General features: G+C 46.5%; 1 protein-coding gene across 1 annotated transcript in view; it reads left to right on the forward strand.

The window, feature by feature from the left end:
• Nucleotides 1–22,508, forward strand: part of hnf4b (hepatic nuclear factor 4, beta) — a 47,408-nt gene that overhangs the window by 19,133 nt on the left and 5,767 nt on the right. The window contains 1 exon segment of the mRNA XM_056278783.1: nt 2,319–2,576. Coding sequence (XP_056134758.1) covers nt 2,319–2,576 — 258 coding nt within the window.

Genomic DNA, 22,508 nt, shown 5'->3' on the forward strand with positions numbered 1-22,508 from the left:
AAGGTACTGGAAACATTCCTCAGAGAGTTTGGTCCATATTGACATGATAGCATCACGCAGTTGCTGCAGATTTGTCGGCTGCACATCCACGATGCGAATCTCCCGGTCCACCACATCCCAAAGGTGCTCTATTTGATTGAAATCTGGTGACTGTGGAGGCCATTTGAGTACAGTGAACTCATTGTCATGTTCAAGAAACCAGTCTGAGATGATTCGAGCTTTATGACATGGCGCGTTATCCTGCTGGAAGTAGCCATCAGAAGATGGGAACACTGTGGTCATAAAGGGATGGACATGGTCAGCAGCAATACTCAGGTAGGCTGTGGCGTTGACACGATGCTCAATTGGTACTAAGGGGCCCAAAGTGTGCCAAGAAAATATCCCCCACACCATTACACCACCACCAGCAGCCTGAACCGTTGATACAAGGCAGGATGGATCCATGCTTTCATGTTGTTGACGCCAAATTCTGACCCTACCATCCGAATGTCGCAGCAGAAATCGAGACTCATCAGACCAGGCAACGTTTTTCCAATCTTCTATTGTCCAATTTTGGTGAGCCTGTGCGAATTGTAGCCTCAGTTTCCTGTTCTTAGCTGACAGGAGTGGCACCCGGTGTGGTCTTCTGCTGCTGTAGCCCATCTGCCTCAAGGTTCGACGTGTTGTGCATTCAGAGATGCTCTTCTGCATACCTCGGTTGTAATGAGTGGTTATTTGAGTTACTGTTGCCTTTCTATCCGCTCGAACCAGTCTGGCCATTCTCCTCTGACCTCTGGCATCAACAAGGCATTTTCGCCCACAGAACTGCCGCTCACTGGATATTTTCTCTTTTTCGGGCCATTCTCTGTAAACCCTAGAGATGGTTGTGCGTGAAAATCCCAGTAGATCAGCAGTTTCTGAAATACTCAGACCAGCCCGTCTGGCACCAACAACCATGCCACGTTCAAAGTCACTTAAATCACCTTTCTTCCCCATCTGATGCTCGGTTTGAACTGCAGCAGATCGTCTTGACCATGTCTACATGCCTAAATGCATTGAATTGCTGCCATGTGATTGGCTGATTAGAAATTTGTGTTAACGAGCAGTTTGACAGGTGTGCCTAATAAAGTGGCCAGTGAGTGTATATATCAGCTAGTGCGCATCGCACGAAACAGGCCTGTACTTCAATGTATTAAAACTTTTTTTCCTGTATCTGTGTTGATATTCTGCTCCTCATTAGTTGAGCACGTATAACACAATGACGGTTTCGAGAAAAAACACTATACATATATATATATATATATCAACACAGATAGAGGAAAAAAAGTTTTAATACATTAAAGTACAGGCCTGTTTCGTGCGACACACACTATCTGCCCTCGGAGGCAGTGGAGGGTCTTTGCATTCCCATAGTGCCTCGCCCCCGCCAAGCCATGGACCATCTGGAGAACCTGGGGACGAAGCACACGGGGCACCAATAACTGCAAGAGGCCACTCCCTTGTCCGGGAGCTTGCCACCTCAGGTACACCAACCCTTCATGGAGCTCAAAGTTGCCCCACTGCGAATGGTAGGCCCCCACCTTGGGCCCCAGCACTGGCACCTCCGTCCACTTGGGGCACCGCCCTTTCTCAAACCAGCCCTTCACCAGTGCAAGGGCCACGTCTGCCTCCTGCTGCTATGTGGTCAACGGGAACAACCTGTCCTCATAACTGGCAGTCTGGACGGCCGCCACCGTCAGCGTCATCTGGCCCCGCTCCTCCTGCCGCTGGCAACAGTGGCACTCCAATACTGCACTGGGGCTCCGAGCATGCTGAGTGGCATTTGCTTATTTCATTTGAATGGCAGCTCCTGTGTCCCATACAAGGCATGACCCCAGGATTGCTCCTTTAATCTGCCCCCCCCCCCCCGTGGTTGCCGAACAGTGGCTTCCCGAAACAAGGTCATCATTGAAAACACAAGTCTGAGTCACGGTCCTACAGTCAGTCTGTAAAATGGTTGTCTACCCAGTCCAAGTCGAACCCCCAAACAAACAATAATCACAACATGAGCACATCATCCAAACACATAAATTACAACAATTCAACCTGAACATTAACATTCCCATGAGCCCCTGTGCTCCCTCAGCACAGAGCCGTCGACAGTCAGTGACCACCTCCCCTATTGCTACAATATTTTCTTACACTTTGTAAAATAACTTTTAGCTCCCTAAAGTTCGTATATTTTTTGCACAAGTGTACTTTAAAAATATGCATTTGAAGTGTACCATTTTTTGTAAGCGTTCCTTTGTTTTCCTCTATGGTGAAGTTTCATTCTCCCCCTTTCTCTCTCCCACTCTCAGATTATTCGGACTTGCAGTGCCCTCAGGTGGTTCGGCGTCTGCATTTCCAGGCTCAGGTGTTACTCGATCACTTAACCAGCGAGTGGCGTGGTCACTTCGGGGAGCTGCTGCTGATGCTGTGTCCTCTACAGAGTGTCGCCGAGAACAGGGTGGAAAGTCTCCAGCTAGCGAGACTGTTGGGAGAAGCCCGTGTGCACAGTTTGCTGCTGGAAATGCTGCTGGGAGAGCAGGCGGCTGCAGGACAGAAACCAACGACGGGTAGGGATGACTGCTAAATACCTCTGTAAGGTTTAAACTGCTTTCACTCAAAATAAGCACTGAAATATGCATTGCTTTAAAGAGAGACTACACCCTGTACAACTTTTATGAGTTTACCATCTAAAGGTGAAGTGCAGGGCTGGTCTTGGGATCAAACAAGGAGATGTGGCATAAAGTGAAGAAAGAGGTGGCGAAGGCAAAGGAAAAGGTGTACAGTGAGTCGTATGAGGGGTTGGACACTAAGGAAGGAAAAGGGGAGTTTTAACGATTGGCTAGACAGAGGGACCGAGCTGGGAAGGATGTGCAGCAGGTTAGGGCGATCAAGGATTGAGATGGAAATGTGCTGACAAGCAAAGGAGAGTGTGCTGAGAAGGTGGAAGGAGTACTTTGAGGGGCTGATGAATGAAGAAAATGAGAAAGAGAGACGGTTGGATGATGTGGGGATAGTGAATCAGGAAGTGCGGTGGATTAGCAAGGAGGAAGTGAGGGCAGCTATGAAGAGTGGAAAGGAGGTTGGTCCAGATGACATACCTGTGGAGGCATGGAGATGTTTAGGAGAGATAACGGTGGAGTTTTTAACTAGATTGTTTAACACAATCTTGGAAAGTGAGAGGATGCCTGAGGAGTGGAGAAGAAGCATACTGGTACCGATTTTCACGAATAAGGGCGATGTGCGGAACTGTAGTAACAGAGGTGTAAAGTTGATCAGCCACAGCATGAAGATATGGGAAAGAGTAATAGAAGCTAGGTTAAGAGGAGAGGTGATGATTAGCGAGCAGCAGTATGGTTTCATGCCACGAAAGAGCACTACAGATGTGATCTTTGCTTTGAGAATGTTGATGGAGAAGTATAGAGAAGGTCAGAAGGCATTTTACTGTGTCTTTGTGGATTTAGGGAAAGCATATGACGGTGTCGAGAGAGGAGGTGTGGTATTGTATGAGGAAGTTGGGAGTGGCAAAGAAGTATGTAAGTGGGTGAGGAAATGTATGAGGAAGTGTGACAGCAGTGAGGTGTGCAGTTGGAATGACAGATGGGTTCAAGGTGGAGGTGGGATTACATCAAGGATCGGCTCTGAGCCCTTTCTTGTTTGCAATGGTGATGGACAGGTTGACGGACGAGATCAGGCAGGAGTCCCCAAAGACTATGATGTTCACAGATGACATTATGATCTGTAGCAAGAGTAGGGAGCAGGTTGAGGAGAGCCTGGAGAGTTGGAGGTATCCACTGGAGAGAAGAGGAATGAAACTCAGTAGGAGCAAGACGGAATACATATGTATGAACAAGAGGGAGAACAGTGGAATTGTGAGGATGCAAGGAGTAGAGGTGACCAAGGTGTATGAGTTTAAATACTTGGGCTCAACTGTTCAAAGTAATGGGGACTATCTGGGTAGCGTAGGGGTCTATTCCGTTGCCTACCAACACGGGGCTCGCTGGATCACATCCCCGTGTTTCCTCCGTCTTGGTCGGGCGTTGCTACAGACACAATTGGCCATGTGTGGGTGGGAAGCCAGATGTGGGTATGTATCCTGGTCGCTGCACTAGCACCTCCTCTGGTCGGTCGGGGCAACTGTTTTGGGGGGGGGGATAGCGTGATCCTCCCACACGCTACATCCCCCTGGTGAAACTCCACTTTCAGGTGAAAAGAAGTGGCTGGTGACTCCACATGTATCGGAGGAGACGTGGTAGTCTGCAGCCCTCTGTGGATCAGCAGAGGGGGTGGAACAGCAAGCGGGACAGCTCGGAAGAGTGGGGTAATTGTCCAAAATTTGATTGGGGAGAGAATGTGCATCAGACTGATGAACTCCTCAGCTTTCCTGAGGTCATCGTCTGTGACCTTTTCAAGTCTGACATGAAATTATTAAAATATTATAATGTATATATTTTACATTAAGTTACAACATTATTTGTGTTTATCGTGAGTCATGAACTTTCATCATGCTGACATGAACTCATTTTTTTAAGTCAGACATTATTATGTTTGCTTAGACTATTCATTAACATCTACTAGGTCTCTATGAGTAATTGTGAAATCCAATGAGCCTTTTGGCTCGTGGGTCCAAGAAGGCTGTTTGTATGGCTGGATACTGCGCCACAAATCTTTCGACCCTGACAGAGAGTTCCATTGTGTCCCCACATCCAGGACAATGGAGTGGTCAGGCAGGCCTGAAACATATAAAGGACCCATTGAAATTAATTTAAATATATTTAGTCCTGCCTGAATGATACTGAAACAATGGGGCTTAGTTTCTTACCCAGGATACACTGCCTCTCCTGGAACACGGTCTTCACGTTGGATGATCTCTTGATCCACACAATGGCATCCAGGATCCTTGCCGTCCACTTGGAGATGGTTTGGATGATATAGACCTTTTATGCTCCAAGGTTGAGAGTATGCGCGAACATCCAAGCTTTATGATTTGGAGCTCTCACATAGCCACGTCCATATCTGCAGTACTATCTACTGTTATGGCTACAACCTTCTCTCTTATACCAAATTCTGTAAGGACTTCTCTGATATTCTCAGCCAAAACAGGACCACTCTGAGACTCATACACTGCCTGGGTCTTTAGGACTTTCTGTCTCAGTTGGGCTTCATTTACATAATGGAGTGTGATTGTGATATAGTGATCCTGTGTGATACTTATCAGTGGTTATGGCTACTTTTGATACACTGGCAAGCTCACAGATGATGTTTTTCTTCTCAACTTCATACCAAGTAGGTATGAGGAAGTTTAATAATGTTCCTCTGGAAGGGGGTGGTAACTAGGGTTAAGGGCTGTGGTCATCTCCCTACAATTGATAATATTAACAACCATAAGCAATACAAAATTCGTTATCTCTGGTTATCAGGACAGCGCACACTAAGTTCAAACTTGGGCTACCTAGCAGTTAGAGGTTTATGCTGTGCAAGCTATAAATTCCCACTTCCAGTGTGAGAAGATGGTGGTGTGAATTCACGTTAGTGATGGCCTCACCCAGTACCATCCATGCGGTGTCTTTGTCCACGTCTGTGTTTAAGTTTTGTCTTCGTTTGGTGGCTGGGAGAGCTGGTGCTGGATCAGCTGGGAGAGCTTGGTCTGCTGCGTCCTGTGGACCCAGCTCCATGGCCCTGCCTGGAGCTGTGACCAAGGAGGTAACACCGAGGGAAGTCTGACAGGATGCGGAAGCGAGGCAGGCTAAGCTAACTGCTAGCCCATGCAGACCGGCAGTTCCGATAACACCGAGGGCGGTCTGGTGACCGCCTCGCCTGGTGTTGACTGTGGTGTTTTTGATGTTGTTGTGTCGAGTGCGGGGAGTGTCGAGGGTGTCTAGCTGGGAGAGCTGGCATTGGATCGGCTGGGGGAGCCTGGTCTGCTCTGTCCGGTGGGCCCAAGGACCACGGCCCTGCCTGGAGCTGCGCCTGAGGAGGACGAGCCGAGGGTGAGCTGACAGGACGCGGAAGCAGGGCAGGCTAAGCTAACTGCTAGCCCATGCAGACTGGCAGTTCCAACAGTCATCCTGGCTGGTGTTGGTTCCCTTGTACAGTGATTTTTTATTTTTTTCATTTGGATATATGTGTTAGTTTGGATATGTGTGTTCTTGAAGTTTTTGGATATGTGTTTTTGTCTTTGTGTGGCACTGCTGTGGGGGACGATATTTCACAGACAAATAAAGTGTTCCTGATTCCTGATTCCTATTGGCTGCCGAGCATACCTAAGCAAACTGGACTCCACTATAGTGAAGGGCTGTAAATCTTTCACAGTAAACTTGGCGACAGCCCTGTGACATTCTGCGGTTTTATCCTGTGTCATTTTCCCTCGTCTAGCAATGGAGAATAGGATGGACTTGGGTGTCTGACTTTTGGTATCCACTGACGAAGCTGTGGCTGCTGCTTGACTGGAGCCGTCTGTGGGATTATTTAGGGACATAAATTAGAAGTGCTTAAAACCGATACTGTGTCCTGAGTTAATAACTACAGACTTATTTGTATAACAATAATGAGTGTGTCGTTGACTTGATGAGGTTGAGACTTTTAGTTTAGCAAAACCCAATGTCACAGGAACCGGGAGGCTGCGCTGAAGTGGTAGGTGCAGCTGCTTTGTTAAGGCAGTCAAACACGCTGCACTACTTCAGATTTATAAAATGTTGTATTTGTGTTCCATGAGGTTGCTGGTTTCACCCCCTTTACACGCAACTACCATTTTACATATTTTGCATTTAGCTGCATTTTCATTAAATCTAGTAAAGTGAGGCCACACTTTTGAATGTTTAGCCGTGTCAGCCATGACTGGAGAGCCCAGAATTTAAATATGCAGTTACACAACGTCAAACGTAATCGCCTGATGCCAGCAGCTTCATCATCAATCGTTGGGGGACCGTTAGGAATTTGAAAATGCCAACTATGTTAGAATGAATTAACATAAATACCGATAGCAGCACCATTTGTCCAGAATCTTATCAATATTTCAGTACTGACCAGTCAGGAACCGGTACCAATTTAGCACCTGTTCTCGATACCCATTGTTAGTTTTATTAGCTGCAGCTAATAAACATTTTGAAGGGGGATGGGGGGCAGGTTGGATCACAGACTCAGAGGAGGGGGGCTGGTGATCAACGTATATGTTTACATTTCCAGCACGCTGCCCTCTACAGCCAACAGTACTGTGACAGTGACATTTCTTGCTTGGATTGTACACTAAAGGCAGTAGTTGTGTAGACTTAACTTTTTCTCATGGCAGAGAAATTCAGACTATGTTTGGTCATTCAGAAATGCAACTGTGGTTCCAATTCATTGTATTCTTTTCTCATCGGGCAACATGTGCTTCTTTTATTAATATTGACAAGCTAATTTGCTATCCTTCCTCCATATCTGATGGGGGGGCACCAGATTCCAGTGGGGGGCAGTGCCACCCCTGGCTCCCACCGAGCGCCATCCCTGGTGTTTATCCTGCTATGCTAAGATCACTTGGTACCAAGAGCAGCCCAGCACTTATAGATGACTTTCAACCTTTAGATGGTCCCAAACTATGGCAACAGGCATGGGCGCAAGTCCATGAATACTGGGTTGGCATCCAGCGCTTCACCGTAAAATTTTGCCAAATCAGTACCTATGTGGATTGACAAGACCATACTGGATCGGTCAAGGCCTGCATTAACAACGGCCACCATTGGTGCCGTGCCCTCACAGGGTCCTGATGGAAACTGTAAAATCTGCTGTGGCGACCCCTGAGAAACAGGGAAAGGGCTGAAAGAAGAAGAAGAAGATGGCAGCAAACTCCAAAAGAGGCTTGCACAGCTTTAAGTTCACAGCTTTCAACCTTAAATGACTTGAGGTTTTACTTTCTGCCAGTGTAACTGGTACCATTACCTCAGTGTTACTGTCTAGGCTGGTCAGAATCGCTTGTGTAAACAAGTCGATTCTGTGTTGCTACACTGCTGACTCATGTCAGTTTTGAATTGGTTTAGTTTTGGTGTTAATACGTGTGTTGGCATTGGAAGGCATCAAATCTTCACGTGTCAAATGCCGGTGGTGATGTCTGTCTGTCTCACACGGGTCTCCCAGTGGCTTCCCTGATGCCCACACAGACTGACACTGAGGTGTACAAATACACAGACACTAGTGCCAGAATACACACAGTGTCTAGTCCTCAGAAGCACCGTCACACACACAGCATGGTGGTGGACACACAATAACCTGACATTAAATCCACACATACACACACCTACACAGGGGCACACACACACACACACACACACACATATACCTGTTCTTTAATTAGTGATAACCATGTACTCTAGTAATGTCTGCCGAACCCTTCAGTTTGTTTTTTATATTGTAACGAATTTGTAGTTCCATTTCAACCATGTATCCAAAATAATACTTATCAAATAATACTTATGTGTTGAGGACAATTCCAGTTTATGAGCAGTCAACTCACACACACACACACACATACACTGCAGAAACACACGTAGAGCTAGCTAGACAGACAGACAGACAGATAGATAGATAGATAGATAGATAGATAGATAGATAGATAGATAGATAGATAGATAGATAGAACATATTTTAATCTCACAAGTTGAATATAGAAAAGAAAATAACACAAATTGTTAGATTATCCTCATATCACATTGTCATGAAGTGACACCTACAAAGTAACCACAACATTCAGTAAAACATAAAGACCATATCTAAGTTAAAATTATCAAGTCAAGTTTTATCTACTACTACTACTACTACTACTACTACTTTCAGCTGCTCCCGTTAGGGGTCGCCACAGCGGATCATCCGTTTCCATCGCTTCCTGTCCTCTGCATCTTCCTCTGTCACACCAGCCACCTGCATGTCCTCCCTCACCACATCCATAAACCTCCTCTTTGGCCTTCCTCTTCTCCTCTTCCCTGGCAGCTCCATATTCAGCATCCTTCTCCTAGCATACCCAAGTCAAGCTTTATCCATTATCCCGAAATCACAGTTTAGTCCCAGACGGCTTTACAGTCACGTTACATTCTCCAACAGATGAAAATAGAAAAGGCAGTAGCGTACTGTGAGGTTTCAATCAGGGCCTTCAGAAACACACTGCCTCCCCCACACACACACACACACACATGCGCACGCGCGCACACACACACACACGCAGATACAGCCACATACAAAAAATACACTACCACGCACTATTGCATCAACACCAACAAGACAGATGATCTTCAACAACCACAGCGCACACCACTGTGCACTACAGCAGCTTTTGCAGCATCACGATCTTCCTTTATGTCACCCAGCAACCAGATTGCACACACACACCACATGGCACAAAAACAACAAACACGTTTCCACAGTTTCAGGAATCAGGAACACTTTATTTGTCATTTCACTTCATGCAATTGCGTGCATGAAGTGAAAGGACATGCTGTTTCCCCCAGCCCACAGCAGTGCAACACAAAGACAAAAACACATCCAAAAACTACAAGAACACACATACCCAAACTAACACATATATCCAAACTAAACAAAAAAATCACTGTTCAAGGGAACGAACACCAGCCAGGATGACAGGCAGGGGCCGTGGTCCCCAGGCCCATCGGACAAAGCAGACCAAGCTCTCCCAGCCGATCCAGCACCAGCTCCCCCAGCCAGACACCTTGACACACCTCCCCACACTCCACACGATGACATCAAAAACACCACAGTCAACGCCAGGTGAGGCTGCCGTCAGACCGCCCTCGGTGTTCTCGGAGCTGCCGGTCCGCATGGGCTAGCAGTTAGCTTAGCCTGCCCCTCTCTCTCAGCCAATCCAGCGCCAGCTCTCCCTGCCATCAAATGAAGACAAAACTTAGACGTGGACAAAGACACTGCATGGACGGTACTGGGTGAGGCCACCGCAAATGTGAATTCACGCCACCATCTTCTCACATCGGAAGCAGTGATGTAGTGTTCACCAGTCACTCGCGCAACTTCAGCAAATTCAATAAAGTATAGCCACCATATTATCAGTGCACCACTTTCAATACAATAAGAAACATTTGCACACCAGTCTGGAGTTGAAATTCCACTTCACTTGAGAGACTCGTGGAAGCCTTCTCTTACAAAATCCATCTAGTTATTTAGTCTGTGCAAAAACGTGTAAAAAATGCAGACAGTCCTACCAGATTCACAAAAAAACATGAAGTAGATCTGCAACAAGATCGTCAGTAGCTCTGAATGCGGTGGCAATTGCGCTTAGTTCGCTCGCAACCTGCCAAAAGCTCAAGTGCGAAGTTGATGACGTCACCGGGGCTAGCACCGATACATCGCAGGGCCACTAGGGTGGTCTGTCACCACATGTCAACTTTTGATTGGCTGATGATACAGTCAATCAAAGTTGTAATCAGTTTGCAGCTTCAGGCTTCAAGGAAAGGCTAGCAATACAAACGAGTGCTGGTCGAAGGAGCTGTGATGCATTCATTCCATTCATGCAATCATCTTCAGCCGCTTCTCCGGGGTCAGTTCACGGTGGCAGCAAGCTAAGTAGGGCACTCCAGACGTCCCTCTCCCCAGCAACACCCTCCAGCTCCTCCTGGGGGATCCCAAGGCATTCCCAGGCCAGATTGGACATGTAGTCCCTCCTGCGAGTTCTGGGTCTACCCCGGGGTCTCCTCCCAGTTGGCCGTGCCCGGTAAACCTCCAAAGGAAGGCGTCCAGGAGGCATCCTAATCAGATGCCCGAACCACCTCAATTGGCTCCTATGGATGCGAAGGAGCAGCGGCTGTACTCCAAGCTCTCTCTGGATGTCCGAGCTCCTCACCCTATCTCTAAGGCTGAGCCCAGACACCCTACTGAGGAAACTCATTTCAGCCGCTTGTATACGCCATCTCACCCTTTCGCTCACTACCCAAAGCTCATGACCATAGGTGAGGGTTGGAACGAAGATTGACTGGTAAACTGAGAGCTTTGCCTTCCGGCTCAGCTCCCTCTTCACCACAACGGTCCAGTACAACGTCCACATTACTGGTGATGCTGCACCAATCCACCTGTCAATCTCCCACTCCATCCTACCTTCACTTGTGAACAAGACCCCAAGATCTCCTTCATTTCAGGCAACAACTCATCCCCAACCCGGAGGGAGCAATCCACCATTTTCTGGTAGCGAACCATGGCCTCATGGCTGTGATGCGTTTAGATGACAGGAAATCCCTGCTCAGTTCCATGAGAAAATAAATAATTTAATTAATTCAGCCACATTTGTGGACTGTGTTGTTAAATGTGTGTTTTGTTTTGTTTTTGTTTTATTGCTTTGTTCTCCCTGTTTTTGTATGTTTTTGGTGGTGTCGTTTTTGGGAAATTTTGGATGTTTTTTTTGTGTTGTGCTGCTGTGGGCTGGGAGAAATTAAATTACATTTCTTTGTGTATGTAAGTACATGTAAGAAATGACAAATTTTTCCTGATCCTGGTTTCAGGCACACTTCAATTTAACTATGAAAAACAAATGATGACAGGGCCAGCAGAGAAGGCCTTGATGGCCCTGGCAGCCCACCACTCAGAATAGGTGCCCATGTACAACACCACAATGTATGATTTGGACTTGACGTGGTTAAAATGTCGGTTTTGGTACAGTTATTAAAGAGAGACAGACTGTGTGGGAGACAGATGGATCGAGACAGAGTTCTGTGAGTAAATGCTGCTTTTTATTCTGGTTTAAGGTGCTAAGTGTGTTAGTATTTACATTTATATGACTAGAATTTCAAAATTAAGTCTTTTTCACCGGTATGGAGGCCCGACACCGAATTACCAGCAGATGGCGCACAAAGCCTGTTAAAATATTTTTTCCTTCTCCTTAAATCTTTGTGATCAATCGTCTTCAAGTCATGTTGGTTGTGGTCAACTATCATTTTGTAGATGTGAACAGAAAAACAGCCAAGGTTTTTTTTATGCTAAATTGAGCTTATAAGAGCAAGGGTGGACTCGGAGTGTTTAATGTTAATTGAGTGTTTGATTGTGAAAGAGGAAAAATGTTTAGTTCTCGGAAAGGCACTGTTGAGTGTAATTAAACCACAAACCAGGTCGGGACATGTCAAAACATTACATATAAAGCTCTCAGCTGGACGGTAATTACAGATTCAAAGATATTATCCGTCCTTAAAGTCCAGCTTTATACTTGGTGTTTTGATGTCTTGTGACACGGATGACTGAGATGAATTTACACAGCAGTGGAAACACTTGTATGGGAATCAGGAATCAGGAATGAGGAACACTTTATTTGTCGTTTCACTTCATGCACTTGCGTACATGAAATGAAACAAAATGCCGTTTCCCCCAGCCCACAGCAGTACAACACAAAGACAAAAACACATCCAAAAACTACAAGAACACACATCCAGACTAACACATATGTCAAACTAAACAAAAAATAACTCAGGGGCAACAAACGCCAGCCAGGATGAATGTCGGAACCGCCGGTCTGCATGGGCTAGCAGTTAGCTTAGCCCGCCCCGCTTCAGCATCCTGTCAGACCGCCCTCGGCGTTTCCTCCTCCGGCGCAGCTCCAAGCAGGGGCCGTGGCCCCTGGGCCCACCGGACAAAGCAGACCAGGCTCTCGCAGCCGATCCAGCACCAGCTCCCCCAGCCATCAAACGAAGACAAAACTTAGATGTGGACAAAGACACTGCATGGACGGAACTGGGTGAGGCCGCCGCAAATGTGAATTCGCACAGCCATCTCCCCACACTGGAAGCGGAACCAGTATGGTATGGACCTGCTGTTCAAAGAATCAAGTAAATAAAAACTAATTAAGACGATATGTGGCCCTGTCAGAGAACATACCCTGATAGGAGAGTATTGATTTGTGGTTTACTGTGTCCACACCACAGTAAACCACAACCAAAGACGTGTAGGTCAGGTGAATCGGCCATACTGAATTGTCCCTAGGTATGAATGTGTGTGGGTGTGTGTGTGTGTATGTTGGCCCTGCGTGGTGGTCTGGCGGCCTGTCCAGGGTGTCTCCCCGCCTGCCGCCCAGTGACTGCTGGGACAGACTCCAGCATCCCCGCGATCCTGAGCGCAGGATAAACGGTTCAGATAATGGATGGATGGATGAATGGATGGATGGATGTGTCCACACCAAGTCCTGTCTCGGGTTCCTGTGTTTGGGGTGGAGCTGATTGGCGAGTGCCTGTGGAAAGTAATAAGTGTGAGGAGCTGGTGGGAGAGACGAGGGGATTAACCAGGAGGGAGGCCTCGCTCCATGACTCATTATGAAAGGTCGGCTCTCTCTATAACGTTTGTTTATTTCCATACCCAAATGACCAAATCCATACAGAAACAGAGCGCAATACATCCTTTATATTCCCCTCCATCGGTGATGGAAACCATACTGTCTCCACAGCACTGGAAACAATCTGAAAAGGCATTCATTGGCAATCATCTGTTCTTAATGCAAATGATCAGCGGAATAAAACGAGCAGTCTGTTCTCATTTCCATCAAGGCCGGTAATATGAGCTACTATAGTGTACCCCGCCATTGTCCAAAGTTACGTAACATTACGTAACCAAAGTAATCTAAATCTATTTTTGTTAAGTGGCACAGTAAAGAGCTGGTGGAGGTCTGTGGAGTTTACATTACTGAGATGGAGAGAGGTTTGTGTCATGGTGTCAGAGAACACCGCACGGAACACAGCTACGCAAGTGGGCTCATAAAAAGAAGAGGTTTGTTTTGGAGACACGAGTTTATCACGGCAGGGTTTCTTCGAAAGCACTTTGGCTGGACACAAAGTTAGTTTCCAGGTATAAAGAGGGACAGCTAGCAGTGGCAGCTAGTGCTAAAAATGTTTTGGGGGGGGGGCGTAATTTACCTTGGTGCAGCACACTTGACAGCTGTTTTAATGTCCACACAGTTATTAAGAAGGACAATGTAGCCTATAGCTTTTATCAGGGTTGGTAGACGGTGGATGATTGACAGTTGAGACGAGGCGTCGTGGTGGGTGTGAACAGGATTGACAGCCACGAGAATTGTCCAATCACATTAGATCAAAAAACATTAAAACAATACCAATTAACTGCCAGTAAAAGTGGGAGTGTCTGGGGCAGCACAGAACTGCGCCCCCTGGAAAATCTGAAGAAACCAATCAGACAGCAGCCTCAGGTCACCTGCTCGCCACAAGTTTGAGGGCTTACTTAAGTTATGGTTTGGCCGGCGCCCCTCACCCAGGAAGTATATGTATTCAGACAGGAAGTATATGTATTCAGACAGGAAGCTACCAAACACCATTTGGAACCAACATTTAATGGCTGCTGACAGGCGCTCACAGACTGACAAACACCTTTATTTCATCATTATTTGCATTATACAACTAAACTATTAAGTAGACTTTCATCTCTTGATGTTTGAAGGGGACGGCGCCCCAGCGCCCTAGACGGGCCAGCCGCCACCGGTGTATTGTACCTTTCACCTCACTGATCAGAAGCAGGCTGTAGTGGCCATGATGAGGCCTTTACACAGAAGAGAAGATGGTATCTTGTGTCAGTAACTCTCCGTGTGCACAGAGAGTTACTGACATGTATGTATATAATACAATCATACTGTACACACACACACAGCCATTCAGAGTCCTGTCAACCACAGCGGTGTAAAATATAAACACTGCAAGGCATTTTCTCTTGTTTTAAGTCTCATAACGCCCATCTCAACCTATTTCTAGTAAAACGTTCTTCTTTCTGTTTCAGCCCACTGGCAGATGATATCGCCTGTTTCAGGCGCACTTGTTTCACGATTATGTGACTTGTTATAAGGAATTTTCACTAACCAGAGAAAGAAATCTTAACACAATAAACCTGATTTGAGTCTCTTTTTCTTTTTCTTTTTTTTTTGGAGTAAGTCTTGAAAAAACTTATCATTAAAGAAGTGCAGTTTTATGGAACAAGTAGTATTATCTGTCAGTCAGGTTCAAATGTACTAGTAATATCTGGAAATAAGCATTAGGAGACTTAAAATCCTTTGATAGGCTTGTTTTCCTGCAGTGGATGAATTATCATGTACAAATACATCATGCAGTTAGTGCAATGTGTATGCAGCAGTGCAAGATGCAACTCAGTATAAGTAAATTATGGTGTACAGATGAAAATATTGTTCAGCAATTGCACAGTAGACACAATAGACACAACTACAGCAAGTCGCCGCTGCCGGGAGAATTGCTGATATTTGAACACGCAGACATACTTTCTTTCATTCAGGAATGGGGCAAGATGCTGACTGGTGGATTTAGAATTTACATAAGTGTCCTCTCTCACCTGTTGGGCCTGTGGGCTGCAGCCTCCCTGCTTCCTGTATTACAGGTGGTCTTCACCACATCACTCCGACCTGCATGGAAAAAGAGGAAGGGGAGCTTCATTAAGAGAGAGACTGTTCTGCCCATGCAGCACATACTGGGTCTTTCACTTTCACCTGTCACCTCCTCTGATGCCGAGCCAGCGTCTGTGGTTTGTTGTTGCCAGGTCTACTGATGTCTGCTGCCTGACGCTGGGCTTTGGCCGAGTCTGAGCTTCAGTTTAAGAGATCTGCCTCGACCTGCGTCTGCCCGTCCTTAGCAGGACAGGGAGTACTGAGACGTGAAGTCTTTCGGCTATTTCCTCCCATAGATTTGTGGAAATGGGAGGACGACTGGACAGCTTGCATCATCGGCCTTCCTTCTGCGAACACATGTATGGTTTATGGATCTGTCGCAAGAGTGGAAAACCCCAGAACAAGATGTAAAACTCGTCTGCGTTTATTATGCAGTTTCTTCCCCCCCCCCCTTTCTCCCCAGTTGTACTCAGCCAATTACCCCACTCTTCCGAGCCGTCCCGGTCGCTGCTCCACCCCCTCCGCCGATCCGGGGAGGGCTGCAGACTACCACATGCCTCCTCCGATACACGTGGAGTCACCAGCCGCTTCTTTTCACCTGACTGAGGAGTTTCGCCAGGGGGACGTAGCACATGGGAGGATCACGCTATTCCCCCCAGTTCCATCTCCCCTGAACAGGCGCCCCAACCTACCAGAGGAGGCACTAGTGCAGCGACCAGGACACATACCCACATCCGGCTTCCCATCCACAGACATGGCCAACTGTGTCTGTACTGTAGGGATGACTAATCAAGCCAGAGGTAACACGGGGATTTGAACCGGCGACCCCCATGTTGGTAGGAACAGACTGCCATGCCACCCAGGCGCCCCCTGTTTATGCAGTTTCTATTGAATATTTTAACTCTCTAGGCCAGGACTCTTTTAAAAAAGGCTTTAAAATCGTATTTGGACTAGATGGTTGAATAAAAGTAAGATATGTAAATACCAAAGTGATCCCATATGATCACACTGTGCCCACACATCTGGTCAGAGCTGGGGACGGTTTGGACTGTACAGACTGGGAGTGCATAGTTAATAGTAGAGACAGTGAATCTGTGATGTGAATCTTCATTTTTCATTCTCCCCAACAGTTCACGTAGTATTATTCATAATGAAGTTTACAGCACCTTATTTTTGTGGGGACACCCTGGGACCCTATGACGGACCCCGTGGTTGTCCCTGGACCCTAGTTTGGATTTCCCGAGCCGTAAGTTAAATCGTGTCATCACAAATCATGACATTAGTCAGTGTTTGACCCATAAAAAAAACAATGTACAGTACAACACTGACACCCTACAATGCAGTATGAACTCCAGCAGAATCACAATCATCTTTATTGGCTGAGTATGCTTTCACATACAAGGAATTTGACTCCGGAAGAATGGTGCTCAATGTACTTCCACGGAATAACAATCTTCAGGAATATACTTATATCCTAAGGAATAATGTTAATAAATATTATATAATATAATGTAGCATAATGTTAGTGGGGTGGCTTGGTGGCGAAGTGGTTAGAAGAAGGTCCTGGGTTCGAGCCCTGGTGTTGTCTAACATTGGGAGTCGTCCTTTGTGTGGAGTTTGCATGTTCTCCCCGTGTCTGTGTGGGTTTCCTCCGGGTGCTCCGGTTTCCTCCCACAGTCCAAAGACATGTAGGTCAGGTGAATCGGCCGTACTAAATTGTCCCTAGGTGTGAATGTGTGTATGTGTGTGTGTGTGTGTGGGGGGGGTGGGGTGGGGGGGCCCTGTGATGGCCTGGCGGCCTGTCCAGGGTGTCTCCCCGCCTGCCACCTAGTGACTGCTGGGATAGACTCCAGCATCCCCACGACCCTGAGAGCAGGATAAGCAGTTTGGATAATGGATGGATGGATGAAATAATATTATTTATATTGATATAATTAATTAATAATACAACGATGTAATATTTATAATATAATATGCTTATATCTTCGGGAATATACAACGAATGACTATATATAGGTGAAACCGTTTCTGTGAACTGCAAACAGGATATAAATAGTGCAGCGCTGGAAGCAATACTGTATATGTGCATGAAAATATTAAAGTACACATGCAGGTCACAAATTACAAAGATGTATTGTCCTGCAAACAGGAAGCACAAAATAACTGCAGAAAGAATAACAGGAGATGCAGATGCAGGTTTAAATTGCTGATCTTGGATTGATGGCTCTGGTTTGGGGTTTACGTTACTGTTAGTGTAATAGAAAAGTCACGTCACCCACTCGGTCTATTAAAACAGGCTTTTAAAAGTGAGGCAGTGGCTAATGGACTCTCTCATGCTCAGGTTTCATTGTTTGTCAGTATTAAAGAGGTTCAGCGTGGCGGCACGGCTGTGTCAGTGCTGGTTTGGTTCCTAGGGGCTCCTTGTGATGGACCTCCATTGATCCATAACTCAGAGATCCGTGTTACAGTGAATGCTCACTTTATCCAGTCAACATCCTCCTCCGGAAGCTGAGCGAGAGCCAGGACTCCTGTCTTTGTGGAGACACAGCAGACCGCTTTCTGGGCCTTGAACCAGCTCATATCATCAAAGAGAGAGACCTGAAACAGGATGAAAACCTGGACCACCGTTATCCACCCTTCTGGCCTGCAAGCTCTTCCTCTGTCCTGATGGAGTGCTGTGGGTGGACCGGTGGATACACAGCATCACAACATACGCTCCTCATTATAGTTCCACTCCCCACGTCTCAGACCGGCTGTCTGTGCTGAGCGTTCTGGACCCACAGACTGCCAAACACTTTAAAAGTTGCTCGGCTATCTACGGGCATGTCAGTTTACCTCAAGTGAAAAGTGACACTGGTTTGTCTCAGTTGGCTCTGCTAAATTAAAGGTGGATTTAAAGCTGGACTGTGTTGTGATAGTGTGGGTAAGCCGGTGGAAAATATGAACAACGTCACCGAGACCAGATGGCTAATTCCCACCAACCCAGAAACCTTGTCACCACCAAATGAAGCTCCCATCTCTTCACTTTATGGGAGTACCCTGCAGCTGCTTCGCACGGATTTTACCGTCACTTTTCCCAAAAGCCACACTTAAATAGCATTCAGTAGGGAATTTCGCAAAGTCCTTTGGCTTCCTTTCCAGAAAGACAAAAAAACAAAAACTCAGAATGAAATGATAGAGCAGCATTGTGGTTGGGCCTATTTTCTAATCAGCAGGATAGTATTGTTAGATCCCTCGAAGCCCACAAAGGACAACAGCAAACATGTCGGTGTCAGTATGCAGAGGGTAACGGTTGCCCTGACAGATGCTTGAGAAGAACAACAGGCCGGATAGAGTGACCAACAGAGCCACAATGCAGGAGAGGAAAACGAAGATGAGGGGACCAACCAACTTGCAACCCAAAAATCTGAAAATCTCAGCAACCAAGATCGAGGCACATGATTTTGTTGACGTCACCTCTCGTCTCTGTTAGCTAGCATGGCAGGAAACATGGCCTTCTGCATGTCCAACACACACCACACTGCTGGTGTGCTACCCCGAAAATCCCCTCTCATCAGGGAGTAGACCTTTTTCACAAACACCATGAATTGAAACAAAATGCCGTTCCCCACAGCAGTACAACACAAAGACAAAAAACACATCCAAACTACAAGAACACACAGATCCAAACTAACACATATATCAAAACCAGGTTTTCCTGGCTCAAATCGAGGCGGAGGTGGTACCATCCTGATCATGCGCACACACGTGCATGTGTACCGTGCCTTTAGCTGGCTCAAACAAACACTTTTTCTTCTCCAAGCAACATATTTTAGGAGTTCTAATAATTGTATGACTGAAAAAGAATGACAATTATCACATTAAAGCATATTTACAAAAAAATAAAGGTGCCCTGTTCAACATTAAATTAAATACAACATAAATGTGGGGCATCACGGTGGCGCAGTGGTTGGTACAGTCGCCTCACAGCAAGGAGGTCCTGGGTTTGAGCCCCGGGGTAGTCCAGCCTTGGGGGTCGTCCCGGGTCGTCCTCTGTGTGGAGTTTGCATGTTCTCCACCGTGTCTGTGTGGGTTTCCTCCAGGTGCTCCGGTTTCCTCCCACAGTCCAAAGACATGTAGGTCAGGTGAATCAAAGACATGTAGGTCAGGTGACTCAAAGACATGTAGGTCAGGTGACTCAAAGACATGTAGGTCAGGTGAATCAAAGACATGTAGGTCAGGTGACTCAAAGACATGTGGGTCAGGTGAATCAAAGACATGTGGGTCAGGTGAATCAAAGACGTGGGTCAGGTGAATCAAAGACATGTAGGTCAAGTGAATCAAAGACGTGGGTCAGGTGAATCAAAGACATGTAGGTCAGGTGAATCAAAGACATGTGGGTCAGGTGACTCAAAGACGTGGGTCAGGTGAATCAAAGACATGTGGGTCAGGTGAATCAAAGACATGTAGGTCAGGTGAATCAAAGACGTGGGTCAGGTGACTCAAAGACATGTGGGTCAGGTGAATCAAAGACATGTAGGTCAGGTGACTCAAAGACATGTGGGTCAGGTGAATCAAAGACATGTAGGTCAGGTGACTCAAAGACATGTGGGTCAGGTGAATCAAAGACATGTAGGTCAGGTGAATCAAAGACATTTAGGTCAGGTGAATCAAAGACATGTGGGTCAGGTGACTCAAAGACATGTGGGTCAGGTGAATCAAAAACGTGGGTCAGGTGAATCAAAGACATGTAGGTCAAGTGAATCAAAGACATGTAGGTCAGGTGAATCAAAGACATGTAGGTCAGGTGAATCAAAGACACGTAGGTCAGGTGAATCAAAGACACGTAGGTCAGGTGAATCAAAGACACGTAGGTCAGGTGAATCGGCCGTACTAAACTGTCCCTAGGTATCAATGTGTGTGTGTGTGTGAGTGTCGGCCCTGTGCGATGGCCTGGCGGCCTGTCCAGGGTGTCTCCCCGCCTGCCGCCCAATGACTCCTGGGATAGGCTCCAGCATCCCCGCGACCCTGAGAGCAGCATAAGCGGTTCGGATAATGGATGGATGGACAACATAAATGCTAACATGTTAATTTAAACACGTAGCAGCAAAGATGTTTAAAATTAAATGACATAGAACATCAGCTATTGTTTTCATTTAAAGTTCACATGGGCCCTCTTGCAGTGTAGTGGAACATAAATACAACATAAAAGCGTTTGCTTTAACTTTACACTTTTCACAACTAGAAAAGTGCAGCTTTGGCAGTTTTGGCAGCGCCTTTGCAGCCGCACTGTGCTGATTACGATACAGCGCCACCACATCGGCGACGGCGTAATGCCACAGCTGCAGTTAAACATGACATCCACCGGGTGCAACGCTCGCTAGAAAATAGTGCTGTTCATTAAGACCCCCGTTGAGAGCTGGAGACGGGACGGGATTTGACGGAGGCGGCCGGCTCGTAATTCTCTATGCAGGAAAAACCCTGAAACCCAAACAGAAAAGTCACTGTCCAAGGGAACGAACGCCAGCCAGGATGACTGTCGGAACCGCCAGTCTGCATGGGCCGGCAGTTAGCTTAGCCCGCCCCGCTTCCGCGTCCTGTCAGACCGCCCTCGGCGTTTCCTCGTCGGGCGCAGCTCCAGGCAGGGGCCGTGGTCCCCGGGCCCACCGGACGAGGCAGACCCAGCTCTCCCAGCCACACACCCTCGACACACCTCCTCCCAGCCACACGACCACATCAGAAACGCCACAGTCAGCGCCAGGTGAGGCCGCTCTCGGTGTGATCGGAACCGCAGGTCTGCACGGGCCGGCAGTTAGCTTAGCCCGCCCCGCAGACGTGGACAACGACACCGCATGCACGGTACTGGGTGACTTCCTCTTTGTCCTAGCGGGGTAAAGATTGCCCCCCCTCCCCCTCCCTATTGCCCACAGTGCTGATAAACAAACTGTCTGTCGCCTTCCATAGTGTGTTTGATCGCTTGTGTTGTGTTTCAACACAGCGTAAAACACAATACCGGTGTTGTCATCAGTTACCCGCCTTTATAGTTCTGTTGTCAGCCAACTGCACAACTATAGAAAGGGATTTGATCATATTACTTGTTTGTTGTTGTTGCTCATTTGTGGCCCACCTTGCCAGATGCCCAGTGAACACCAATGTACCATGTACTAATACCATGTACTAATACTACACCTGTGTACCATGTACTAATACCACACCTATACCATAATAGATAAGATAAGATACTTTATTGTCATTTTGTACACAACGAAATTTCGTTTGGTGACTCTCAGACCAGCAACACTAGACAAGGTAAATGATTTAAAAAAAAACAAGGACTAACCACATTTAGTATAAATAAGTGAGGTAGCAAAAACGATGATAAGACAATTAAAGATAGCAGCGGCTTTTAAAGTTCAAAATAGTGCATGGGGTTATTGCACATAGTTGTCCATATTGCAGCGGCTTTAGTACCAGTTAGTCCTCAGCAGCTAGAGGCAGATGTGAGTGTGTGTGTGTGTGTGTGTGTGTGTGTGTGTGTGTGTGTGTGTGTGTGTGTGTGTGTGTGTGTGTGTGTGTGTATTTATACCACACCTACTATGTACCATGTCTTTATACCACACCTATATACCATGTACTAATACCACTTCTATGTACCATGTACTAATACCACACCTATATACCATGTACTAATACTATACCTGTGTAACATGTACTAATACTACAATTATGTACCATGTAGTAATGCCACACATATGTACCATGTACTAATGTCACACCTATATACCATGTGCTCATGCTACACCTGTGTACCATGTACTAATGCCACACATATGTACGATGTACTAATACCATATGTACTGTGTACTAATACCACACCTATGTACCATGTATGAACCGCCCTTTGTTTTGCAACATTCATTGAAGACGGACTGTCACCATCATGCTGAACTTTAACGTGACCACGTATCCAAACTAGGCCTTGTGCATAACTCATATTTATTAAATACTTCACACCTCTGTTTTAAGCCAGCAAGGAGAGAAGGAACACGTCTCAGTCCCTCTTCTGGGTATTTTCATGGCTCTCTCAGGTAGTGCAGACCGACAACAGTCTTCTTTGTGTTATGGATTTATGAGAGGAAACCAGCCTAAATATAGC

Source organism: Lampris incognitus, chromosome 4, assembly GCF_029633865.1.
Source record: "Lampris incognitus isolate fLamInc1 chromosome 4, fLamInc1.hap2, whole genome shotgun sequence".
Lineage (NCBI taxonomy): Eukaryota > Metazoa > Chordata > Actinopteri > Lampriformes > Lampridae > Lampris > Lampris incognitus.